The sequence below is a fragment of the Rhinolophus sinicus genome, chromosome 4 (assembly GCF_057876585.1).
Source record: "Rhinolophus sinicus isolate RSI-liver-muscle chromosome 4, RSI-T2T, whole genome shotgun sequence".
In the NCBI taxonomy this organism is placed as follows: Eukaryota; Metazoa; Chordata; class Mammalia; order Chiroptera; family Rhinolophidae; genus Rhinolophus; species Rhinolophus sinicus.
In genome coordinates, this window is record NC_142504.1 from 105395570 (window position 1) to 105417350 (window position 21781).

Below are 21781 nucleotides of genomic sequence, written 5' to 3' on the forward strand. Positions count from 1 at the left end.
AAAATAGTGAAAATGGATGGGGAAATTCAGCACATGCAAACATAATGAATTGTTTCCGGTATTTGTAATTTTCTTAACCCAGTCTCAGCCTCAGTTGATGGAATAAGATGTTGAGTCCTTTAGAAGTCCAGCTGTTAAGTAATCCTAGTGCATTTATACCAGGCAGAAGGTCTTTCTGTTGGGCACATCACATTTTCAAATTTGGTATATATGTATGCTTCAAGCATACAATTCTGGGATTTTTCCAAGGATTGCCAGGTTGCCCTCGCTAGCGCTAGAGCAAAGACGAGGTCAGTGCAGCAGTGTTTGGTCCCCGGGTCCTGGTTTCTGCTCATCTAACAGGCTCCAGCTGTGGCCTGGCTCTTTGATTCAGCAAGCTGGGGCTTCTCTTTTCTCAGTGTAATTGGTCAGCAGACTTAATTCGGAGTGTTGGCATCTTTTAGTGTGATCTGCGAATGAAAATCTACTGCCCTTCCTACTTAGGAGGAACTGGAGAGGGTTGGATTCTCTACTTAGAGACCCTGACAACACATGGAGTGTTACACAGCAGAATTCTTCTCCACGCCCAAGTTCAAAGCTTGCTGAGCTTAATAAAACACAAGAAATAAGATACTGCCATTCTTACGTGTGCACATTAATTGGCACACTTGTTCTGAACTTAGACAGTCTCAGCAAGCAGACAGCACCCTGGAAGACACCACTATTTTCATTCGGAAAGTACAGGCTTTGAACAGATTTTAAAACCACTCCACCCCAGGTGACTGGGGTCGAAAGTCTGAGGATTCAGATATTGTGATATGTGTTGTGCGTCATTCTTTGCAGTTAATTCTTTTAGGTTTCAAATTAGGTGGGTGTGGGGTCAGGCAGAGTTTCAGCTGGCTTCACTGAGAAAAAGGACAGTTGAAATCTCTACCTGCTCCCCGACTCCTATATTTCTCTGGTGCAAGAAGAAGGTTATTGGGCTGATGATTGCAGCTCTCGGCACAGTAAAGCCTGATATGGCTGGGCAGTGCGGGTGAGCAGGGCTGGTCCTCGAGAGCCATCGCCGTGGTGCCACCTTGTAGGTGAGAGCCCTTTATGACAAGGTCCTTGTGCTATCTCATAATGGAACACTTTAGATGAATCCGGAGTTGATTCACCTGGCAATACATTCTGCTGTACACTAGACACTGTCAGAAGGAAACTGGCTTCAGTGCATTTCTGTTGCTTAAAGAGCTCCTACCATTAATTCCCCAAATTTTGGTATTGAAGGATTAGTGTAAATCATTTTGCTGAGAAATCATTGTTGAACATCAGTACAGTCGATACTTGAATGAAATAAGCATATGACAATATATGTTGTACTGGGTACTCCCTTTAAAAATATATGCATACTTGTGTGGGTGTGCACGTATTGTGCACATATATGTATGTATTTACCCCATGACCTTTCCCCCCTTTCTCCATGTGGTCGCATTTATAGAGCAACTTGATCAACTCAGGCTTGATGTGGGGGGGGGGGATTAACTATTCTTTTGAAATCCGCAGTAAGATTTTAGATTTTTCACATGTGTTCCAGTTACTCTCGAAAGAATTAATAAACAGTGTGTGCCTCAGCACCAGACGCTCCCCCAACTCCCCCACAACCCCTCCCATGCTTTGCCATTGTAGGGATTTCTCTCCCCTGTCTGATGAGAAGCAGTCACAGGTGTGAAGAAAAAATGAGTGCTCGTAATGACGAAGGTGGTTAAACACTCCCCTTTTCTCCGGCAGCTTAGTCATCCAATGGAGGTTTGTGAACCGGGTCCAGAAGCAAATGAACGCCTTCCTGGAGGTAAGCTGTGCCCACTGGGCTTCTCTACCTGTAGTCACAGGGTGAGAGCGGATGGCTTTTCTCCTTGAGGTGGGGTGGGGTGGACATGATCACGCGCTCAAAGACGGGCGTGGAGTGAGGACATGGCAGAAAGGTCAGGACTGCACAGCTCACCCCACTGACCCAGCCCTGGGACGGGAGCGTTCAGCCACTGCACTGCCACCCTTTCATTTGTTGTCTTTTGTTTAGTGTTCTCTTGCTCTGCTTCTCTTACTTTTAAATTCGCCTGGGCTGTTTTTCAAGAGAACTTTTTACAAGCTTGATCCAGAAGGGCAGGTTTCCCCACAGAGGCCAGACCCACTGGCTGTCCCGCTGTTGCAGGCAGTACGCAAGCGAAGGCTGGGAGATGCATCTGTGCCTTGTGCTGTGGGGACAGGTTCTCAGAAATCGGAGGGCTGGGGCTGAGTAGTATAAAACAGCCCAGTCCTGCGCCTGCCCCACTGCCAGTGCCCTCCCCCCTTCCTCCATGGCTGCCTTCAGAGCCGTCTTTCCTATGGAGGTCCATGTGAAACACAGTTTCTTAAGCTGGGTTTATACCTTATACCATGCCACCTGTGCCAGCGTCCACCTATTACAGGGCAAAACAGGGACTTCTCAGACCCAAGATTTAACGTCAGTGATGCCCCCAGGCCCCTGGTGAGAGGCCCCTAGTGGAGAGGGGAGGGGAGGGGGATTCATCATTTAAAAAAAGGTTCACTTTGACCAGAAGTGAAATTCCTTCTTAAATCTTGGTAATGGGTTTTAGTTACTTGGAGCGAATCTAGGAACGAGCCCCAAGTGCACATTATAAATTTCCATGGAAATGAGGCGCAGTTCTCGTGGGGCCCTGCTCCTAAGCATACTCCAGCTCAGGAACCAACACGTGGTAAATACGCCCCAGCCCCTGGCAGGATGCTCAGAAATGTTCAGGACGTAGAGGCATAACATGTGAGTTAGAGGTACTTGAGAACAGCAGATTTCATACTTTATTTAGATAAGAAAACCCAGGAAGCAGATGCCTGGGCCCCACCCCAGGGGATCCAGCCGTACTTTCAGAAAGTGGTCACACACAAGACCCAGGGGCACGGAGAGGGGCCCTAGCTCCCTGTACTCGTCAGTGATGCTTGGCTGGGAGTCGAAGCAGGTTTCCGAGCCCCCAGTCTCTTCTGTACCGATCACACTGCCTTCGTTTGTGTTTCACCTCGTCACCTTTGCTGCCTGAGCATTGAACAGATTCTCTGGCTCGTCTGTGGCCTGTGTATTTCAGGACACTCTCACTCACAGCCCTGTGTCGTAAAGGGCTCTTGGACGCTGCCTGCCTACAGTAACCCATGTTTTCATAGGCTTTCCACACATACTCAAGTACCTGAACCTTCCAGATCCTGCTCGCTTTCAAATTTTTTATATTGTGACTATGCTGTTTTTATTGGAACTACAACTACCAGCTAGCTACTATCACTGGCATAGAAATCATTAGTAAAGAATGTGTTTTTCTTAGGTAACGCAAAAAGTTTGTTTTTCCTATAAAATATGTCTCTTTCAAGAAAAAAGCATGTTTAGGGTGATTTTTTTTCTCTCTTTCTTTCAGGGATTCACGGAACTGCTTCCTATTGATTTGATTAAAATTTTTGATGAAAATGAGCTGGAGGTTTGTATTGTAAACATTTTGTGTAAATTAGATTTTTTTTTTTTTTTTAAGTTTCTCATTGCTTTACAAATGATATTTTAATGTTCTCTGATCCATGATGTGCTGGGAGTGAGCTTAGGTGGTATTTCAAATATTGAGACAAATAACCTCTCCGAAGGGGAAACAGCCCCGATAATGAGCAACTATAAATGGAGCACAAGGAAATCTGTGAGCACCATGCTCAGGTTAGCGGGGGACGGCAAAGCGTGATCTGGAGTTTTAATTTCCAGTTTGAAACGTTGTGGCCTGTATAAGCTTTCGCCATGTGTCCCCCTCAGTACCTACGTGTGTCTGTGATCCGTGGGGGCGGTAAGATTTGGAAGACGTACTCCCTTCATTTGTTTTCATGAGTTGCCAGCTTACCTGCTTGGCACACGGCAAAGTGCTGACGCTGAGGAAAGGCCGTTTCTCTGTGTGCAACTTCACATCCTGCCCCGTTTGTATCTGGTCACTCTCTAGTTGCTGATGTGCGGCCTGGGCGACGTGGATGTAAATGACTGGAGACAACATTCTATTTACAAGAACGGCTACTGCCCAAACCACCCTGTCATCCAATGGTTCTGGAAGGTAAGGCCAGGGTCCTCGGGGCCCTGCTCCTCACCTGGGTCAGGCCCGAGGGCGCTGTGTGGCCCTCCCCATGGTCTTGCTTTAGTCCAGCTGCTGGAAGTTGGGGCTCTGGGGGAGAGAAGACACAAACTTGAGCTAGACGCAGCCCTTCCTGCTGTATTTCTGTAACTCCAGTGGACAGCTGTCCCTGGATAAGTCTGATCCGTATCAAAGCGCACTGCCTTTCCCTGACCACCGGATTAAAGCGACTTCTGGTTGAGGAACCCATTGAGTGGGATGCTTCTTAAAAGAGGTCGTTAGATTCAAGAGTTGGAACTAGTCCTCCAAAGTATACATAAGAATGGGAGGCTTCTCCGGCCGAAGACGGGCTTCGGGACTGACTTTTCCAAGATGCCATTTTCAGTTAAAAAATCATTTTCCCGATATTTTGTTGTTGTTGTTAGTTCCAACAACCTTTTTGATCTTTTCTATCTTTCAGTCGGCGATGGCTACAAATGAAATTTGCTTTACTATCTTGGGGCCAATGTTTGCATTCTGTTTAGCTTAGGAGAAAAGTGAAGTAGGCCCAAGGGAAAGACAGTAAACGGACTTTAAAAGAACAATTAGGGGGGAAACGCTGATTATTTTACAGAAATAAGAAATCATATCACTTGTTTTAATTTCTGAATGTCCATTTTTAATAACATTTCAAGTGCCAGCAGAAATAGAGATAAAAAGAAAAAAGGAGAATCTCAAATCCTAGTTCAAGTTTCGCTCAGTTTTGATTTTGGATATTTTTTTTTTTTTTTTTTTTACAAGTTCAAGTAATCTTACCAGTAAAGCTAACTCAATTCTTGTAATAATTCAGACATGTAAGATACATAGATTATTTCAGAGGCCTATCCTTATCTCTGTTCTTCTTTCTTTTTATAAAATCTTATCTTTAGAGAATCTGTCTGCAGTCTAAACTTCCACCCCCTAACCTGGGCTCCCCCGGGGTTGACACTTCTCGAACCCTGTATATTTATTTATAATTGGCTTTGGGGAACTGGCAAGCCTCACACACAGAAACTTGAGCTCAGTGCCATCCAAGAGTTTGCTTTTTATATCATTTATTTTGACGTATTGGTAGAAGAAAGAGACGTTATGATCGCTCACTCTCGAAGATGAGAGAGGCCAGTAGTATGGTGGACGTAAAAAAAAAAAAAAGACTTTTCAGAGTCAACTGTCTCGGTCTCCCATTGCCACAGAAAGAAGGTTAAGTTCGCCTGTCTGCAGTGTGTGCCGAATGCCACGTGGGGATGTAATAACTCTGCCTCTGTCCATAGGCTGTGTTGCTGATGGACGCTGAGAAGCGTATCCGGTTACTACAGTTTGTCACGGGGACGTCCCGAGTGCCTATGAATGGATTTGCCGAACTTTATGGTGAGCAGGATACTACCTCTCTTTCAGTTTGGTCTGGTGTGGTTTATTTTTAAAGAGTAGGTTTTGCAGAATCATCCACGTGATTATAAACTGAATGCGTAAAGGACCCCTCACCTTCAGGAAGCAGAATTCTTCAGCCCATACTATAGATTTAAAAAAAAAAAAAAAAATCACACTTTCTGCTCCGCTTAATAAAGGTCACATGTCATTTTCTCCCACCAAAAGTAGTTTCCAATGTAAACTCCCAAGGTGCAGCTAAAAGGCGGTGGCTGTCTGCACCTCCATATGTGGTTGTGTCTGTGAAACTTGGCTTGATTCCGTGCTGGAGGTGACGCGGAGTCTGTGTAGTGAGGTTGTGCAAACCTCCTGCTAGCCCCGGCATTAAAGAGTAAATATTATGCTGCAGCCCTGGACGGTGTCTCCGCTCACCCTCCTTCCTTTTTCATGAGTCACACCTTAGCTTTGCTCTCCTGCTGTGAGCAGCACTCTTAGCATTTCTTTTTCTTTTCTTTTTTTTTTTGTCTAGGTTCCAATGGTCCTCAGCTGTTTACAATAGAGCAATGGGGGAGTCCTGAAAAACTGCCCAGAGCTCACACATGGTGAGTGACAAAAAAGCACAGTTGTCAACAAACTGTATTTTAAATACTTAGCTTATTTGCTGCAAGGCTAGGGGCTACAGAAGGCTACATTCCCTACCCAGAAATAGCTTAGAGTCTGAAATGTGAGTGGTGCCGATGAAAACATAAATTGTATAGGAATGCTGATAAAGCTTAAAGCAAGCTTTGAACGGACCTGGTGTGTTTGGCACATATAGGGTTAAGCCCTCCATGCTGTGGGGAATTCCTCCTCCCAACCCCACCCCTCCCTAATTACTCTAGGAAGCAGAGATTTCACTAATATTCATCGAACATGGAGATGATGACAGCTCCTAAATTCTAAACAGATGAAGTGTTTATTCCAACATTAAATTGGCTTTTTAGAACTTGGGATACAATTCCCTGTAGGAACACTGTTTTTAAAAGGCTTTCCAGGGCCATCAATCACCCATAGGTCTCTGGCATTTGGTAACAGTCTGATTGTGGCCTGAGAATGGTAAGAGGTCTGACACAGGACCACAGCCCAGGGAGATAAGGTGGAGCATGGCGACCTCCAGGATGCAGGGCAAGGAGGCGGGTGTCCAGTTTCTCTGAAGAGTTATGTGAAGCCAGTGCAAGGATGAACCTGGCAGTGCTCAGTGCCCTCTTGCTAATCCAAGCTCCAGTTTCCTCGCGTTGGTGTTCCCCACAGGCTTTTATTTCTTGCTCTTCGGAAGCGAGTGGAAGTGGGCCCTCTGGAAATGGTGAGCCACACACACACAGCCCACCTTTCCTCGTGAGCAGCGAGGGCTTCGTGGCCATACAGGGCCACTGAGCGCACCATGGTAGAGACTAGAGTGCCACCTGGGAGAGAGTTCTCATGGAAGTGTATTCGTGAAAAATTGGCTTCTGTTTGAGACCCTCACTAGAAAGAAAGTTTCTTCCCGTTTAAACCATTCGTGTGGCTGTGAATAGAATGCATACGTGACCGTTGCCCCGTCAGACCTTTGAAAGCAAGCTGACTCCAGCTAAAATTGGCGAACACCCAAAACAGTCATTGTCTGTGATTCTCTGCCTGTATTCTAGGGGAGAATGTTTTGGTAATTTGGAGCTTTTATTCTAAACAGTCCCAGACTCAAATGTAGTTTTCTTGGGTTGTGATAGCCTTTGTTGGAGAGGCAGCCAGCACTGAGCTGAGCCCAGGACTGGGGGTTGATGGACAACTCCCAAACCCATAGTCTAATAATGAGAGATAGAGGTAAGCGCCAAATGACCGGGCACAGCCGTCATCCGTGGGCCAGGCACTCTTTCATCTTTATGGCAGCCTTACGGTATAAGGTTCTCATTCCCATGGGCCATGAGGAAGCTCGCCCAGGATCCCACTGTTCACAGATTCCCAAATCACAGGATTTGAACTTCGGTCTGCCACAATTAGAATCTGTATTCTAACCATGACACTAGATCTAAAAAAATAGTGATGCCAGGGTCCCGCCCACAGAGGTTTGGACGTAGTTGGTCTGGTGAGTGACCTGGGCCGTGCGATTTTCAGAGCTCTCCCGATGGTTCAGGCGGACAGCGAGGGTTTAAAATCACTGCTCTTTCCTAGGAAGGACCGAGGCCTGCCTACAGGAGGAAGGCGACCCAGTGGGCTATCGCCCGAGCCTCTTTTCTTCTCTGTGTGTCATAGAAATGAAGCAACCCAAGAGGTTTCTTAATGATGCTCTCGCCAGACTAACTGCCACCTGACCAGGAGAGGCTCATTGCAAGCAGCACTGGCTGGCAGGGGTGGGCTTACTCTGTTTGCTCTGCTGTGTGGCTCTCTCCCCAGCCTGGACCTGGTTTGTACTACCGTGTTTCCCCGAAAATAAGACCTAGCTGGACAATCATCTCTAATGTGTCTTTTGGAGCAAAAATTAACATAAGACCCGGTATTATATTATTATATTATGTTATATTATTATATTTATTATATAAGACCTAGTCTTATTTTACTATAGCATTAATATTAATTTTTGCTTCAAAAGACTCATTAGAGCTGATTGTCTGGCTAGGTCTTATTTTTGGGGAAACACGGTATAATGTAGGAAACCAGCTGGCTGCTTCATAGCAACAGTTCCACAATCAAATTTAGCCATATACTTTGTGTGTGTGTGTGTGTGTGTGTGTGTGTGTGTGTGTGTAATTTCCTCCACGCTTTATGAAAATGTAAAATACACAGTTACGCTTCAAAATGCAAAGCTGATTTACCAGGAGAACAAAAGCTGGGTGATCAGGTTCTTTCTCAAGGGTACTTTCCATAAACCTCTCAGGTGTAGTTATTGAGTTTCTGATATGTAAAGGGCTTTATTTGTTCTCTCAAAGGCCACTGCTTGGATATTTAAAATTATACTTTACTGAGAATCACGGACCTACCTGCTCTTTGAGATTGACTCTAAAAATAATCTTCCACATGAAGACACTGCAGCCCACTAAGGATAATGAGGTCACACAGTAGGTGGCAAGACAGAACCAGACCCCAGCCCCGTCACCTCACAAGTCACAGTGACTAACACTTATTAAGGACTTAGTATTTTCCTGGCATTGTCCTAAATGCTTTATGTGATTTAACTCAAATCACTGTCATAGCAATTCTAAGAAATGGGTCGTACTCAAGGGAAAAAACGGTTACAGGCATCAAAGAATACATCTCCAGACCCCACAGAGATTGCAGGTCCTGGACTGTGAAATAGCAACTTAAAATTCAGACAAAAGCCACCTTCTGTGAACAGTTCTTTTAAGTACAGTCTGCAGACGTGGAGTATTTAGTACTGGTAAAATAATACTCGAGATCATTATCAAAATAAAAACCAAAAATTCGAAACTACTTTTAGGATTCCTGGGTAGCTGAGAACTCCAGTTTGAGAGGCAAGTGTTACTCTCTGCTATGTCTTTTAATGTTTAGTGACTGTTAAGGAATCTGAGCGCTCAGTGTCTCTTATTAAACATTTGAGGGGTTGTTAAAAGGCCCACCATGGACATGTATCTATTTCTTTACTGCCACTGATAATCATTAGCTTTTAAAACTTGGCACCGTATCTCCGTGCCAGGAGGAAGCAGTTTTAAATGCTGAGGCACAAGGCAAACAGTGGTTAGAGATGGGTTTCGGACTGAATAGCTGTTCTGCTTACTGTGTGACCTTGGACAAGTTACCTAATCTCTCTATGCCTCGAATTCCTCCTCTATAAAATAAGGGTGAAGCGTTAACTGCCTTGCAGGGTGATGCCTAGGCTTTAATGAGGTAATAAATGAAAAGTACTTAATAACAATACAAGGGGTAAATGCTCCTTGAACGTTAGCCCTTATTAAATCATTAGCTGTGGCGAGGGTGTATGGCCGTTTTTCATGACAGGTACATGTCAACCATCCACCCCCACAGCCATGTATTCTGTGAGGGGCTCTAAATCTTTGTGCCTCATGCGGGCACTCAGTGAATGGTGAATGAAGGATAATAGTGGTCACCATCTTTGGGCACTTGCTGTGTGCCAGGCACACTTGACATATGTTCTGATCTGACCCTTTTAGTACCCTGAAAGCAATTTCCCCTTTGCACAGAAGAGCAGACAGACTCAGGGAGGTGACTTGCCCAATGTCAAGGGGCCGAGACAGACTTGGAACTTGCTCTCGTAGACAAGTGTGCTTCCTCTGTCTGAAGGCCTCACTACCATTGAGGTGATTTGTGACACCCTGAACGAAGCCTCCAGCTCTTTAGGCTTTGTGAACAGGCAGCCTTTCACTCCAAATGTTGGTTATTTCCCTGACTGTGGTTGGAGGAGGTAGCTTAGCATTCGGGTTCTGGATCAGCAGACAGCCTGGCTCTCGTCTGGAGTCTACCGTGCAACCAGCGTGAGAGCCCGGGCACAGTGACCTGGCCTCTCTGTGCTTCAGGAACCACATCTGCCGAACAGACAAAACACTACCCCTCTCCTAGGCCTGCCACAGAAACGAAAGGAGTGACTCCGTGGAAAAGCACTTGGCTCACGGCCTGATGCAGAATACGTGCGAGTGTTAGAGTTAGTGGTAGAAAATGACGCAGCCTCCATTCCTCCGGAAATCCTGATGAATAGATTGTCTTGTGTTTCAAAGGTTTTGAAATCTGGGAGTGTATGTCAGTTACCTTGCCTCTCGTGTCTCCGTCCCGACAGGAATTTTCCAGGATCCACACCTCACTGTAGTAGAGAGAGGTCTCATGGACTATCAGAAAATGCTTTGCTCCATAGGTTGCATAGCCTAAGTGGTGAAGACGGCTTCATCGCTGGAATGTATTTTTTGATAATCAGAATTTGGTTAAGACATTTCCATGCTCTTGCTCAACACCAAATGCTGCCACCCCCTTAACCAAATCTAGGAAAATGCTGTTATAACTAACGGGTAATAACAATGGCTTTTTACCTACACTTTTGTTACCGTTGCAGCTTTAATCGCCTTGATTTACCTCCATATGAAACCTTCGAAGATTTACGAGAGAAACTTCTCATGGCGGTGGAAAACGCTCAAGGATTTGAGGGGGTGGATTAAGTGCCCCCCCCCTGCCTGGGGTAGTTGTCCGTGGAGCAAGTCCTGCTTGCACTTTCGAATTTGCCTAACAGACTTTGCAGAGACGGTGGCAGAAGAGCAGTTGCACAGCGTGGCTCGTGGAGCAGAGCCTTCACCTGGCACTTGCCCAAGTTCAGACGTGGGAACCCAGTCCCAAGTCGCGTTCCTGCCTTTTCCACCGCAAATTATCAACTGGTTGATGTGTACACTAATTACATTTCAGGAGGACTTATTCTATTTATGTTGTGCCTCTGTAGGCAAAGCCCTTAATAAATATTTTACATACTTTATAATGACAATGAATGGAATTAATCACCCTGCAGGTATAGTATTACAACTCATGTTTACTCTTTCAAATGATTTAGACCGATTTTCCCATTTCATTTCATTATAATTAAAGATGTCTCATGTACTTGGAAAAGTGAGCATATTTTTTTTTTTTTTTGTATTTGAATTTCATACCAGGTTTAATGTCTGTGACATTTTTATTGTTGAAGTACGTTAACACCCTACCCCTTGACTTTATTAGAATTGGAAGGTGGACTTTTGTCCAAAAACCTTCTTATAAGTAATTTGAGAGACTTTAAACTATAACATTAAGCATAATGATAATTTTTTCCATACTCAGAATGAAAACAAACTGGATATTGCTTTTTTTTTTTGTACAAATTTAGCATAATAGCTACAGGCTGGGAGAATTGTACCATAGCATGACAAATTTTGTGTTGACTCAAAGGCATCACACCATTATTCCTTAGAAGTAATTACGTGTGCTACAACACATTTGAGACAGGGTTGGAATGTCATTTCTCGTAGAGAAATGACTTAGCCCTTCCTGACGCTGTACAGTCGTTCTTTTATTATATTTTCCCCTTTGCTGTTCGTAGTAGAGACATTTGAATGAAACTTGGCAGTGCTTGATTTGAAACTGTGGAAACCAGGTCTGTTTCGTCTCCTATTTGTACACATTCGCGAATAGCTAAATAACCAATTTTTGTTCTAACTGCACCAATTCTGAAGGCACTTTATGTACTACATGGAGGTCATCCCTGGTTTTGTTTATGTGTTGTTTTGTTTTTGTTTTTCTATTGTAGACATTCAATGTGACGACTAGTTCTTCTCCCTGCACACGTATTTCTGGTGCAATATCTATCGATAGTGAATCTGGCTGCTGGTGTACAAAACAAACCTGGCTGTAAAGCTGAGCCTACAGATCTGCCCCCACCGATCGTTTTGTGATTTCTCCTCAAAGATGAATTTAATATGCACTTAATCGAACCGGTTTTGTTACCTGTGACATGTTGCATGCTTCGATCCTGTGTGTTGCTTGAGCTGTGTCTGTCGTGTGCTAGATTAACAGTGAGCGTAAAGACATTCGACTCGCTGTGGTCAGGCCGTGGAGCCAGTCGGGGCCGGGCATCGAGGGTGTCCGCGCGGTTTGATTCTTTGCCACTTGTGATTCTTCGTTGCAGAGTTCTGTCGTGTTTTAAGAGAACGCCTGAGGTAGTGTGGCATTCAGCCACCCTGCTGTCCTTTTTCACCTGTCCTAGAGCCTGTCGTGGCAGTCAGGGGACACTAGAGATGTGGTCTCTTGCCAGTCAGAAGTAAGACCAAAAATGGTGGTTTCAGGCCCTGCATTTGTTTCGTTAAAAAAAAAAAGGACCTTTTGGTATAAGAAATACCGTTTTGGTGGCTTGTGAGAAGCCGTGAAGGTTTGTGGTTTTAAATCAGTTGTCTAAAGGGGTGTGGAGATCTGAGGTGTCTGGAAGGTGGATTGCTACAGAGCTAAGGATTGGCTCCCTTTTTATATTGACTTTTAAGTATCTAATAGTGAGCAGAAAACTTAGCTATTGAGTACAGTAGGACCTTGGTTTTCAAACGTCTCCAGTGACGAACATTTCGGTTTACGAACGCCGTAAACCTGCAAGTAAATGCTTCGTTGTTCGAACACGCCTCGGAAGTCAAAACACGTCACACGGCTTCCACTGAGGGGCAAGATCCTGAGGCCTAGCTGTCGGCTGTTTTCGAACATTTCAGAACTCGAACTATCTTCTGGAACGGATAACATTCGAAAACCGAGGTACCACTGTAGTTAGACAAAAACACTATTGCTCATTATTTTTATCTGTTGGTGGGATTTTTTTCCCCTTTGGTCAATATAACAAATGTCTCGGGCAAAAACCCCCTCGTTGCAGCCCCTCCTGCTTTCTTTTGAAGATTCATGCCAAAGCCCAAATGGGTTCTAAAGTGATCATGTGACTGTAGGGGGAGAAATCCAGTGATTCTGGTATAAGAACCAGGGTTCTTTTGTCATTTTAAAGCTGCATATTCAAAATCAGAATATTCGCTAAATGCACATTAGGCAAAGTATTGAAAATACGAAAGGAAAAAAACCATCCTAAGGTCATTTCTACGCCAGGAACAGATGAGAATTATCGGAATATACCCCAATGAACACTTGAATGGCAGTAATTGTGAATGACAGTTCTGTTCATCTGTCCTTCAATATCTGATTTCAATGACAGCTAAAAAGTGCTGGGTCTGGGGTTTGTTTTTGTTTTTTAAGCCAAATAAGGTTCTCTAGTTCTCAACAATTCTCAGTGTTTCACTCTTGGTTGAAAATAGTCATATAATCTTGTTGTCTCTAAATCCTGATGACCACTCTCCGTCATCTTCAAGACTTGCTGACAGAGGGCAGTAAAGAAAAGGTTCTGTGTGAAGAGCAGACTGATGGGTCATTCCTTGGGCCTCCATTGGCTCTGGTCACCAGGCCAGGGGGCCCTAGCAGTGACGCTAAGCAGTGTTCTCCTTCGCAGTGATGCCACTCTGAAGTCTAGTGTCTCTATAGCCTCTGGTTTCTTAGAAATCACGTAAATGCAGTTGTTTCAGTTGCCGGAAGAAGGTATAGTTATTATGGGCCAGTTTGTCATGAGGTTAAGAAGTCAGTTCCAGAGTTTCCATACTGGATGTTGAAGGTCTTTTGACACCAGTTATCACAACTTTCTATAGATCCTGGATATTTCTCTTCCTGCCCCTTGTTGGCCTGAAGATAAATTTGGAAAGTGGGCCTAGTGGGATTAGCTTCAGGCGGTTTGCTGCCTTTCTACCTGGTGCCTCTGGGACAGAAACAGTGAGGTGTTTGCCTGTTTGGCAGTTGTATTCAGGTTCAGTGCTCTTTTCTCATTCGCCCCCCACCCCATAACGTTTTCCATTATTTACTTTTCTGTAGCCAGTCCTCTACGACATCACAAGAATGTAAGATGCTACTTTGATTTTTGTTTCCATGGCCCTTTGGTAGCTAACGTCAGGTATTCCCTAAGGTCAGATGATGAATGCTATAAAGTGACCTGACCTGGATTGTTTCTCCCACATACGGATGCAGTGACAGGGTCTATAAGAAATGGTTAGCAAAATATTTGAACCACTTTCTGCATCTCACATTGTTAAAACAGACAGCATGTACCATTGCTGTTTGATCTTGCCAGATCCAAATTGGATCTCTTGAAAGCCAAGTTCACATGCAGTCAATTACTAATTGTTGAACATGTGACTAATATTTTCCTAAGTCTTGTCTCTCAGCTCTGAAATTTTAAAATCTATAAAGAGAGCCTGGATTAATCCATTCTCAAGCCTCTCCCCACTGTGTGTGCAAGCTCTCCTTTCTTTGCCCCTTTTCCTCTTCACCCTGGTTCTGTACCCCTTACTGACGGAGGGGAGGGGCCTGCTGTCTGGGCTCATGCTCCGCCTTGCCAGTAGGGGGTGCTGCTGTTCAGGGTAACTGCCTAGCCTGCTCCCTTCCTGACCCCCAGGAGATCATGCCTTCTACCTCCGTCTCATTCAGGCTTTGGGGTACATCCTGATAAGTCATGTCAAAACTGCCAATTGCAGGTCTGAGATGTGTTTTTAAAAAATCCTTATAAACTCCTCTTTGTACTTTAGGTTTTAAAACTGGGAAGAAAATGTGATATACTTTGGACCACTTTTTTTAATTTATCTAAGCCTTAATGAGCAGTGTATATACACTCACACACACATGCACACACACACACACCCCAGAGTGTTTTCAGTGTGTCAGAGAAAGTGCCGTAGCATCAGGACATGGGCTTTGTGTAGTGTTTTATAGGAGAGCTTTCTGTGTGTGTGCGGTTTTCCAAGAAAACCTCCCACGAGACATCATCTTTGGTTAAAGGTGTTACACACAAGGCAACGCATGTTTCAAATGCATGTCTGTTTGTTGGCGAGTCTGTCTGTAAGGAGTAACAATAGGAATCTAACAGCATTGACCACAGACCTCTGTGTACTGCGTTCTCAACCTTGTATCCGTGCAGCGAAAGCCTTTCTCGTGACCGTACCCTGTGTCTGCGCACATCTGTGTTCCTATAGAAGGCAGTGTGCCCCTCCCGCTCAGACTGAGTTCACCTAGATCGTCACGGTTTCCTTCACGTTAATAACTTTGTGTAACTTTGTTCTTTCTCTACTACTATGTATGTAATATATATACATATATACGTACATATGCTGTCCAAATATATATGTATATATTTGTATAGCATTTTTACCTTTCTTGAGTAATCTGGTTTTGAAAGGGAGTGAGAGCTTAGTCCCTCCTACAGTTTTCTCCAAGCTGTATCCTGAGAATTCGGACCCTCGGAGCCCGAGAGAACCCCCAGAAGATGATGTTAATACGCTGTCATTTCTTAATTCAGGATCTATTGTCAAATGAAACATGAAAAAAAAAACACCACAGTGACTTTGAAGGTGAAAAGAGTTTCAAGCATTCCAGATGAATTCTCGATGTTTCATAACTTTTTATTATAAACCCACCTCCTAATATACAGCCAAGTACTATTTGATACAGTGATTAAAAACCAAACTACTTTGAAATTTTTTTAAAGACAACTTATAGACAATGCTCATTTTCACAATCCAGAGTAGCTTTAAACTATGGTTGAATTTGATACAACACGGGAAAAGTTTTGTTTAAGAATAAATCCTTTTGGCTTTTCATTTTTCTTGAGAAAATTGTAGATTGTTTTCCTGACAGCAAAAGAGTAATGTGACAAAATGAAGTCGTTGTAAAGAAGTGATGCAACTTGTCAAATATTTAATAAAGAATTATGGAAGCTGGAACGTTTTCTACATCCAGTATGATGGGTTGTCTGATTTCAAGCTTGTTTGTGAATGGATAACCTGGTGTCGGTGGGTTAAATCCCTGCAGAGTCATGGTATGTTGATGTCCTTAAGCTCCCTGAAAGTTCCCTACCTTTAAACACACCATCCAAGTCTTCCTAAAACATATGGCTTAAGCTGAATGGGATGCACATCTAATCTTAGCCAGCTGTCGTCTTATTAAACTTGAGAACTAACGACTATCGAGCACTTTATGACCTAGACGAGTCCATCTGTGCAAAGGCTTATTTCTAGTCTTTATCCGACCACCACTCAATGGATGTGAGTTTGACAAGACTCAGTCATGAAGCCCAAAGGGGTTCTCAAAAGAAAGGCTGTCAGCATCCAGATCGCGTGTCCATCTTCTGGGAAACTCACAGTCTCCTCCACGTTTTTGCCGTTTCCTGTAGTGCTGAGCCTCCTCTTGATGGCCTTCACGTGTCCCCTCAGGGACTGCCAGGAGCTAAATCCAAGCAGGACATAATGTAGTCCTTGATTTCTTGTGACTTGTCTTTTTCAGTTAACTGGTGGACGTTATCTCACTGGAAAGGTGTCAGAGCCGCTGTGAACTTTCTATGGTCTCCCTTAGAGAAAAACACAAATGGTGGAATTAATAAAATAGGGGAATAAATGATCCTACCTCAGTTACACAGTTGCTAGGTGAACCAGCTCTTAATCTGCTGTGAAATTTTAAAGCCCCCTGTAACGGGTGAGTGTGGGTCTCCAGGAATTCCGATTCCCATGGTTGATTGTGACGACCACATTCAATGGGGTTCCAGGACATAAAGATGCAAAAGCCACTTGCTGATTCATCCCTTTGGTGCTCCCTCACCTGCGAGAGAACACGCCTCAAAACTGCGTTTGCAGAGTGATCAGGCTGTGGGATCTCTAAGCAAGTGTTTGTAGGACTTGGATCGGACAGGAAAACACACTCTTTCAGATGTTGAATTCAGCGCCCTGTCGCGACCTGGGGGCCGCCTGCTGGGGGGTCTGAGGAGGGTGAGAACCGAGATCCCCTTCCTTTGTAGGAAAAAGGTAAATCAGCGGCAGTCAGCCTGTCCCTTCCTGCCCAGCCCCTTGCAGTGCCTCATCCCCTCCCCCAACCAGTGTCCCCATGCTGCCCACGTGCCTCCTTCCCTTCCCCCAGGTTGGTCCTGGCCACGTTCCCAACTGGACTGCCAAGTCACACAGGTCACAGGAGAGTGGTGGAGAGTGCCTGTCTGCCTTTAGGCAGAGTGACATCTCACCTTTGCTGGGGCCTTCTGGGGACAAGGCCTCACGGGTTCAGTGCTTCAGGGGAAGGTCAGAGACTGCCCTGTGACAGCCTCACCCAGGCCCACTCGCGGGCAGAGCCCCAGTTCCTCCACGCTCATCTGTGGGACTTAATCTTGAAGTTTGATCTGACTGTTCTCACTTAATCTCGTCTTTGGCCATGTGCCCCGAAAACTTGCCATTTCAGCTGTGCTTTAACGCCTTGAGGGGCGCCCATGATTTGAAGCTGTGCGGCCTTCGTGCATGGCTCCGTTGTACCGAGTACAGAGCCACGGAGACAGCAACTCAGGGGTGAGCTGGTAGGAGCGGAGGGCGCAGGCTGTCTCCCCAAGTGTCCTGCTCACCTCACCGTACCCCAGTGCTGGGGGAAAGCCTGTGGTTGCTCCCTGAGGGAAAAGCTGACTTGCAGACAAACCAGCTTGGAGGGGTTGTAGGGCACTGCCCCGGACACTGCACCCAAACCCACAGTATGGGCACTGAAGGTGATTGAGGGGCGCCTCGCCCTGTGATGAAAGGAAAAGGAAACACTTGGGCCATGTCTAAGCCATGCCCTGCCCTGCGAGGTTTACATGCAGTGCCCGGAATGAGGACGTCAACAGCTTTCAGTCCTGCTTGGCGCTGTCCAGACTGAGTGACGAGACCAGCTGAAGGCGGAAGACTGCGTGCTACGTGCACGGGGCTCATCAAGCTCAAATCACAGAACCGAGAATGTGTGGCCCAGAAGGGCCTTGGCCATGCGAGCCCTGGGTTCTTGCCCTGGGTGAGTCCGCATGTGCCCGGTGCTGTTGGCCTGGGGGACCAGACTGCGTCCTCACCTGTTACCCTGGGGACTGCCAGGGTCACGCTGCCCTCCCCTGCAGAGACCTGAAAGGCAGCGACTGTGGATGCCTCGTTCCTGGGAACTGGAGGCCCATGGGGAGGGGGTGATCAGCTTCTCACTCTGCCCCTGTGGGACCATGGGTGCTGGCGTGACCTCATTCACTCCGTGTCCTCTGTCCAGGGCTTGTCTTCAGCAAAGGGGCTGCTCATCACTAAGCCAGGATTGAAAGGAGGGGCACTACCAGCCCAGCCTGGGACAGCGACAGACCCTCAGCCTCGATGTCACTCCTGGCAGAGCTAAGCCCAGGGACATGGCCAGCAGAGTCTGACCCTTCTGCATCCACTTCAGTCAGAAAGCCCTGCAAGCACCTCACGCTGGTCTCATTTCCTAAACCATCGCATGGAGGGAGACAGCCCAGCACCCTCAGCCTCAGGGTGGGGTGAGGGCAGGTGGGCCCTGAGTGGGGAGTCAGGGCACAGAGAGGGTGCTGGGTGCATAAGGGCCCTACTGCCCCAGACAGCCTCTCAGCATCTTGAAGATTCGGATGAAGACTCCACACCAGGACAATTTAAAGAGCTTAAATCAACCTCAAGGAACACATCCCAGTCGTGGGGTAAATCTTGGCAACCATCTGCAGGAAATTGTGTCCCTTCCTGGTTGGGGCCAGAGCCCACCGCTCCCTCTGACTGTCCCCTTGTCTTCCTTAAAATTCAGGAGAAGCCCTTGAGCCAGAGTAAGGGCCCAAAAACACTGGAGTGAAGACGCGGTTCGTCAAGATGAGGGCTCCCCACCCCAGCACATCAGTGCTTCGGCGTCTCAACAGTAAGTGGTGGGGTTTGGAGATGGAGGAGCTGGTCTTGGGCACCGAGGCAAACCTGCAGTGGTGATCACTGCAGAGTGGTGATGTGCGCCCAGGCTGAGTGGCACCAAGCCACCATGCCACCACTGCACTTTCCGGCCCGTCCACCATCCCCTCCACCCAGCCTCCTCGCAGAGAGAGGAGCCCACACACTACTTTACACTAAGATATAAATGACTGATGAGACCAAACCCATGACTCCTTGCAGAAGTATTTTTAACACACTCCAAAGAAAGAAAAGTTGAAATTATGGCACTTAAGGACCAGCAAACTGAGTAAGGGAGAGTTTTGAGGGCAGGGCCCCTGCTTCAGGCCACAAAACCCATTGTGCACAAGGGACAGCCACCTGAAAAGACAGCCTGTTCTCAAGAACAGCCCCAGCCCAGGGCCTCCCAGGAAGCCACACTGCCTCTGGCTGCTGCAAGACAGAACTCTCTCCACCCTCACCAGCATGTGCCTCTCTTTCTCCAGTTACCTTCCAGAGCAACACAAACGCATCTTGGCCCAATTGAAGAGAATCCAGTGAGGGCTGGATTCTCTACCCCAGGAACTTGATGGCACTCCAGGATGTTGCTGTAGTTTTTAAGGTTTCTGTTTCATAAAGGATCTAAGATGTGAACTTACCTTTAATATTATTTGTGGCAGAAAGTTTGGATTTGGGGTTTGTCTTTTGAAGTCTAGTTGTTTAGCTATCTTACAAATTCTAAGACCCCTTCTGCCTTTGGGGGTGGGGGGCTTCTCACTCCGTCACCTCCCCCCAACCTCAGCCCCCCTTCCTGGACCTCACTCAACAGTATTCCCCTCTGGCCCCACCTTCTCATGCCTTCTCGGCAGTCTGTATTTACTTAGAAGATCCTTGCTTGTTCATCAGTTGAGATTATCAGGGGGACATACCCTCCCAATGTAATGAGTGTTTAAACAAAACTCAGGCCTTTGAACCCCAACTCCAGTTAAAAAGTAACAAGCTGAAGACTGGATCAACAGGAGACAAATATTAGCTGTGGGGGCTGGAGAGACACAGCATTGGGAAATACCCATTGCTGGTGACATGGAAAGAGCAACCTTCATACCTGTCTTGGGGGGTCCAGGAACCCCCAAGGACCCTGTGACCTTGGGCCATTTTCTCGCTCTGTAAGCTGAACATTGAAGCCAGCAGTCCTTCCGATAGCTTCCAGAACTCCCTTGGTCTGGGCAATAATCTCCGGACTGCACGTCTCACTTTTGTCCTCTCCCAATGCGCAATCCAGTTTGCACACAGCCACGGCTATAGCCCGACTCTAGTCACCAAGCTCCCCTGCAGAAATCCTTCAAAGGCTGCCAGTGTCGACTAAGAAAAATCCAAACCCCTTAGCCAGGCATTGCAGGCCATTCTGGATCCTGGCTCACGTTCCCTCCATGCCCCATCTTCACTCCCATAGACCATCCCCCCATCCATCACATCCCTTCCATTCACCTTTTGGCCTTTGCTCATACTGTTCTCTCTACTAGGAGTGTCCTTCCCACATGTCCAAATCTACCCCCAAATCAGAGCCAATCTCAGGTGTCACCTCCTCCAGGAAGCTTCTCCTGATTTCTTCCACCAAATGAAGTTCCATCCCTCCTCTGAAACTACAGCACTTTGCCCCTTTCTGCCTCTTGTTGTGGCTGTTTGTATAATTGTTCCTTCCTGTACATCACCATAGGCAACCTGAAAGCACAGGGTTACAGCAGTGCTCTCTGTGCTGTGGGTGCTCCATGAAGATGTATTAAAAAGAACAGGATAGGTGCCTGGGAAATGGGGTGAAGCTGCTGCTTGTGAAGAGCTTGGAGGTTGTGTATTGCATTTTGAGGCTCCTCCCTGGTTCCTGCCACTGTCCGCTCCTGAATAATAATCAAACTTTGACCAGGCTGATGAGTGTCTCCCACTAATGACCCTGCGAGGGACCCAGTTGACTGTCCATAAGCAAGTCATGTGGGGTCCCTGGTGAGGAAACAAGGCGACAGTCAGCAAAAGACAATGACACTTCAGAAAGCGATCTGCTAAGAGTCACACCGCCGTAGCCCGAGAGTTTTGGCGCCTGCCAACTCTCCTTGTGGCCTAAAACACAGCAAATAAACACGTTGCCATTTTTCTCTCTGCTTCTCACCCTTCCAGACACAATTTTCGAGCTTCATATCAGCAACACTTTAGTTCTCAAGACGTGGCAGTTTTCCTGGAGGTTTCCGGCGTCTGAGCCACACTTGGCTGTCTAAGCAGAGACACCTGGCAAATGGCTTCTGGTAGCTGCTCCGCGATCTCCTTAGATGCTGACCAGGGCGTGGGGAAGAGCCCTTTGTGCTGGGGTGGAAGGTGGTCCTGGAGGAAGCGAGCCTGCTCTGCCTCTTGGTGTGGGGGTGAGAAGCTACAGAGGAGGACATCGTCCTGGGATCGTCCCAACCCAGAATGGTGGGAAATTTCAGGAATTCACCAATTAGCCGCCCCCCTAAGATTGGATGAGGGGACAGCACCCAGGATGTATGGTAACAAAAGTTGCACAATGGTGGCTGGTGGGCCATAATTTGACTGCCCATGAACTTCGTTTGGCCTTCCCGGAATTTTTTAATAGGAAACTTTCACCTAAAAGTCAAGTTTTTTCCAATTTCTCTTGGAAATGTAGAACACCTGGGGTCCGTCAGCGGGCGCTGAATAGGGGATGCCCTCTTTAAAGGAAGCACAAACCTTCCCGTTTGCCACACTCCCCTCCACTCTCCTGTGTCACATCTGGCCCACTTCTGTCATCGTCTGCCTGGCCCGCACAGGCACTGGAGTTTGCGACCTCTGCTCGTGGTCATTGGTGACTTGGACCAGTGTGAGATTTGGACTTGAATGACCTAATATTGATCCCATTTCTCGGTCCCTGGAATGGGACTGTTCTCCTTCATTGTGACAGCACATCCCAAGGGCCTGGGGTTATTGATCCTGTACATCGGGAGCTCAGTCTCATAACTATTTCTGAGTCTTCTCAGCCCCTCCTCTTCTAATGGCTCAGCTGAGTTGGGAGCTGCC

The 21781-nt window shown here is 46.5% G+C and overlaps 1 protein-coding gene and 1 long non-coding RNA gene across 14 annotated transcripts in view; one reads left to right on the top strand and one right to left on the bottom strand.

Moving 5' to 3' along the window:
- Window positions 1–15777, top strand: part of NEDD4L (NEDD4 like E3 ubiquitin protein ligase) — a 310035-nt gene extending 294258 nt beyond the window's left edge. For all 12 annotated transcript variants that reach the window (XM_019755309.3, XM_074339904.2, XM_088798016.1 and 9 more), the window contains 6 exons: window positions 1753–1813; window positions 3420–3479; window positions 3978–4085; window positions 5393–5489; window positions 6016–6088; window positions 10516–15777. In XM_019755309.3, the coding sequence (XP_019610868.2) occupies window positions 1753–1813; window positions 3420–3479; window positions 3978–4085; window positions 5393–5489; window positions 6016–6088; window positions 10516–10618 (502 nt within the window). In that variant the 3' untranslated portion in view covers window positions 10619–15777. The remainder of the gene's footprint in view (window positions 1–1752; window positions 1814–3419; window positions 3480–3977; window positions 4086–5392; window positions 5490–6015; window positions 6089–10515) is intronic.
- On the bottom strand, window positions 15425–20958 carry LOC141573136 (uncharacterized). Of its 2 annotated transcripts, none has more exons than XR_012498739.2 (2): window positions 19827–20958; window positions 15425–16389 (listed from the first exon to the last, which is right to left on the bottom strand). It is a non-coding gene; the product is annotated as an uncharacterized LOC141573136 (long non-coding RNA). The 2 variants fall into 2 exon arrangements; XR_012498740.2 differs by having other exon boundaries at window positions 19570–20958.
- Window positions 20959–21781: the final 823 nt, after the last annotated feature.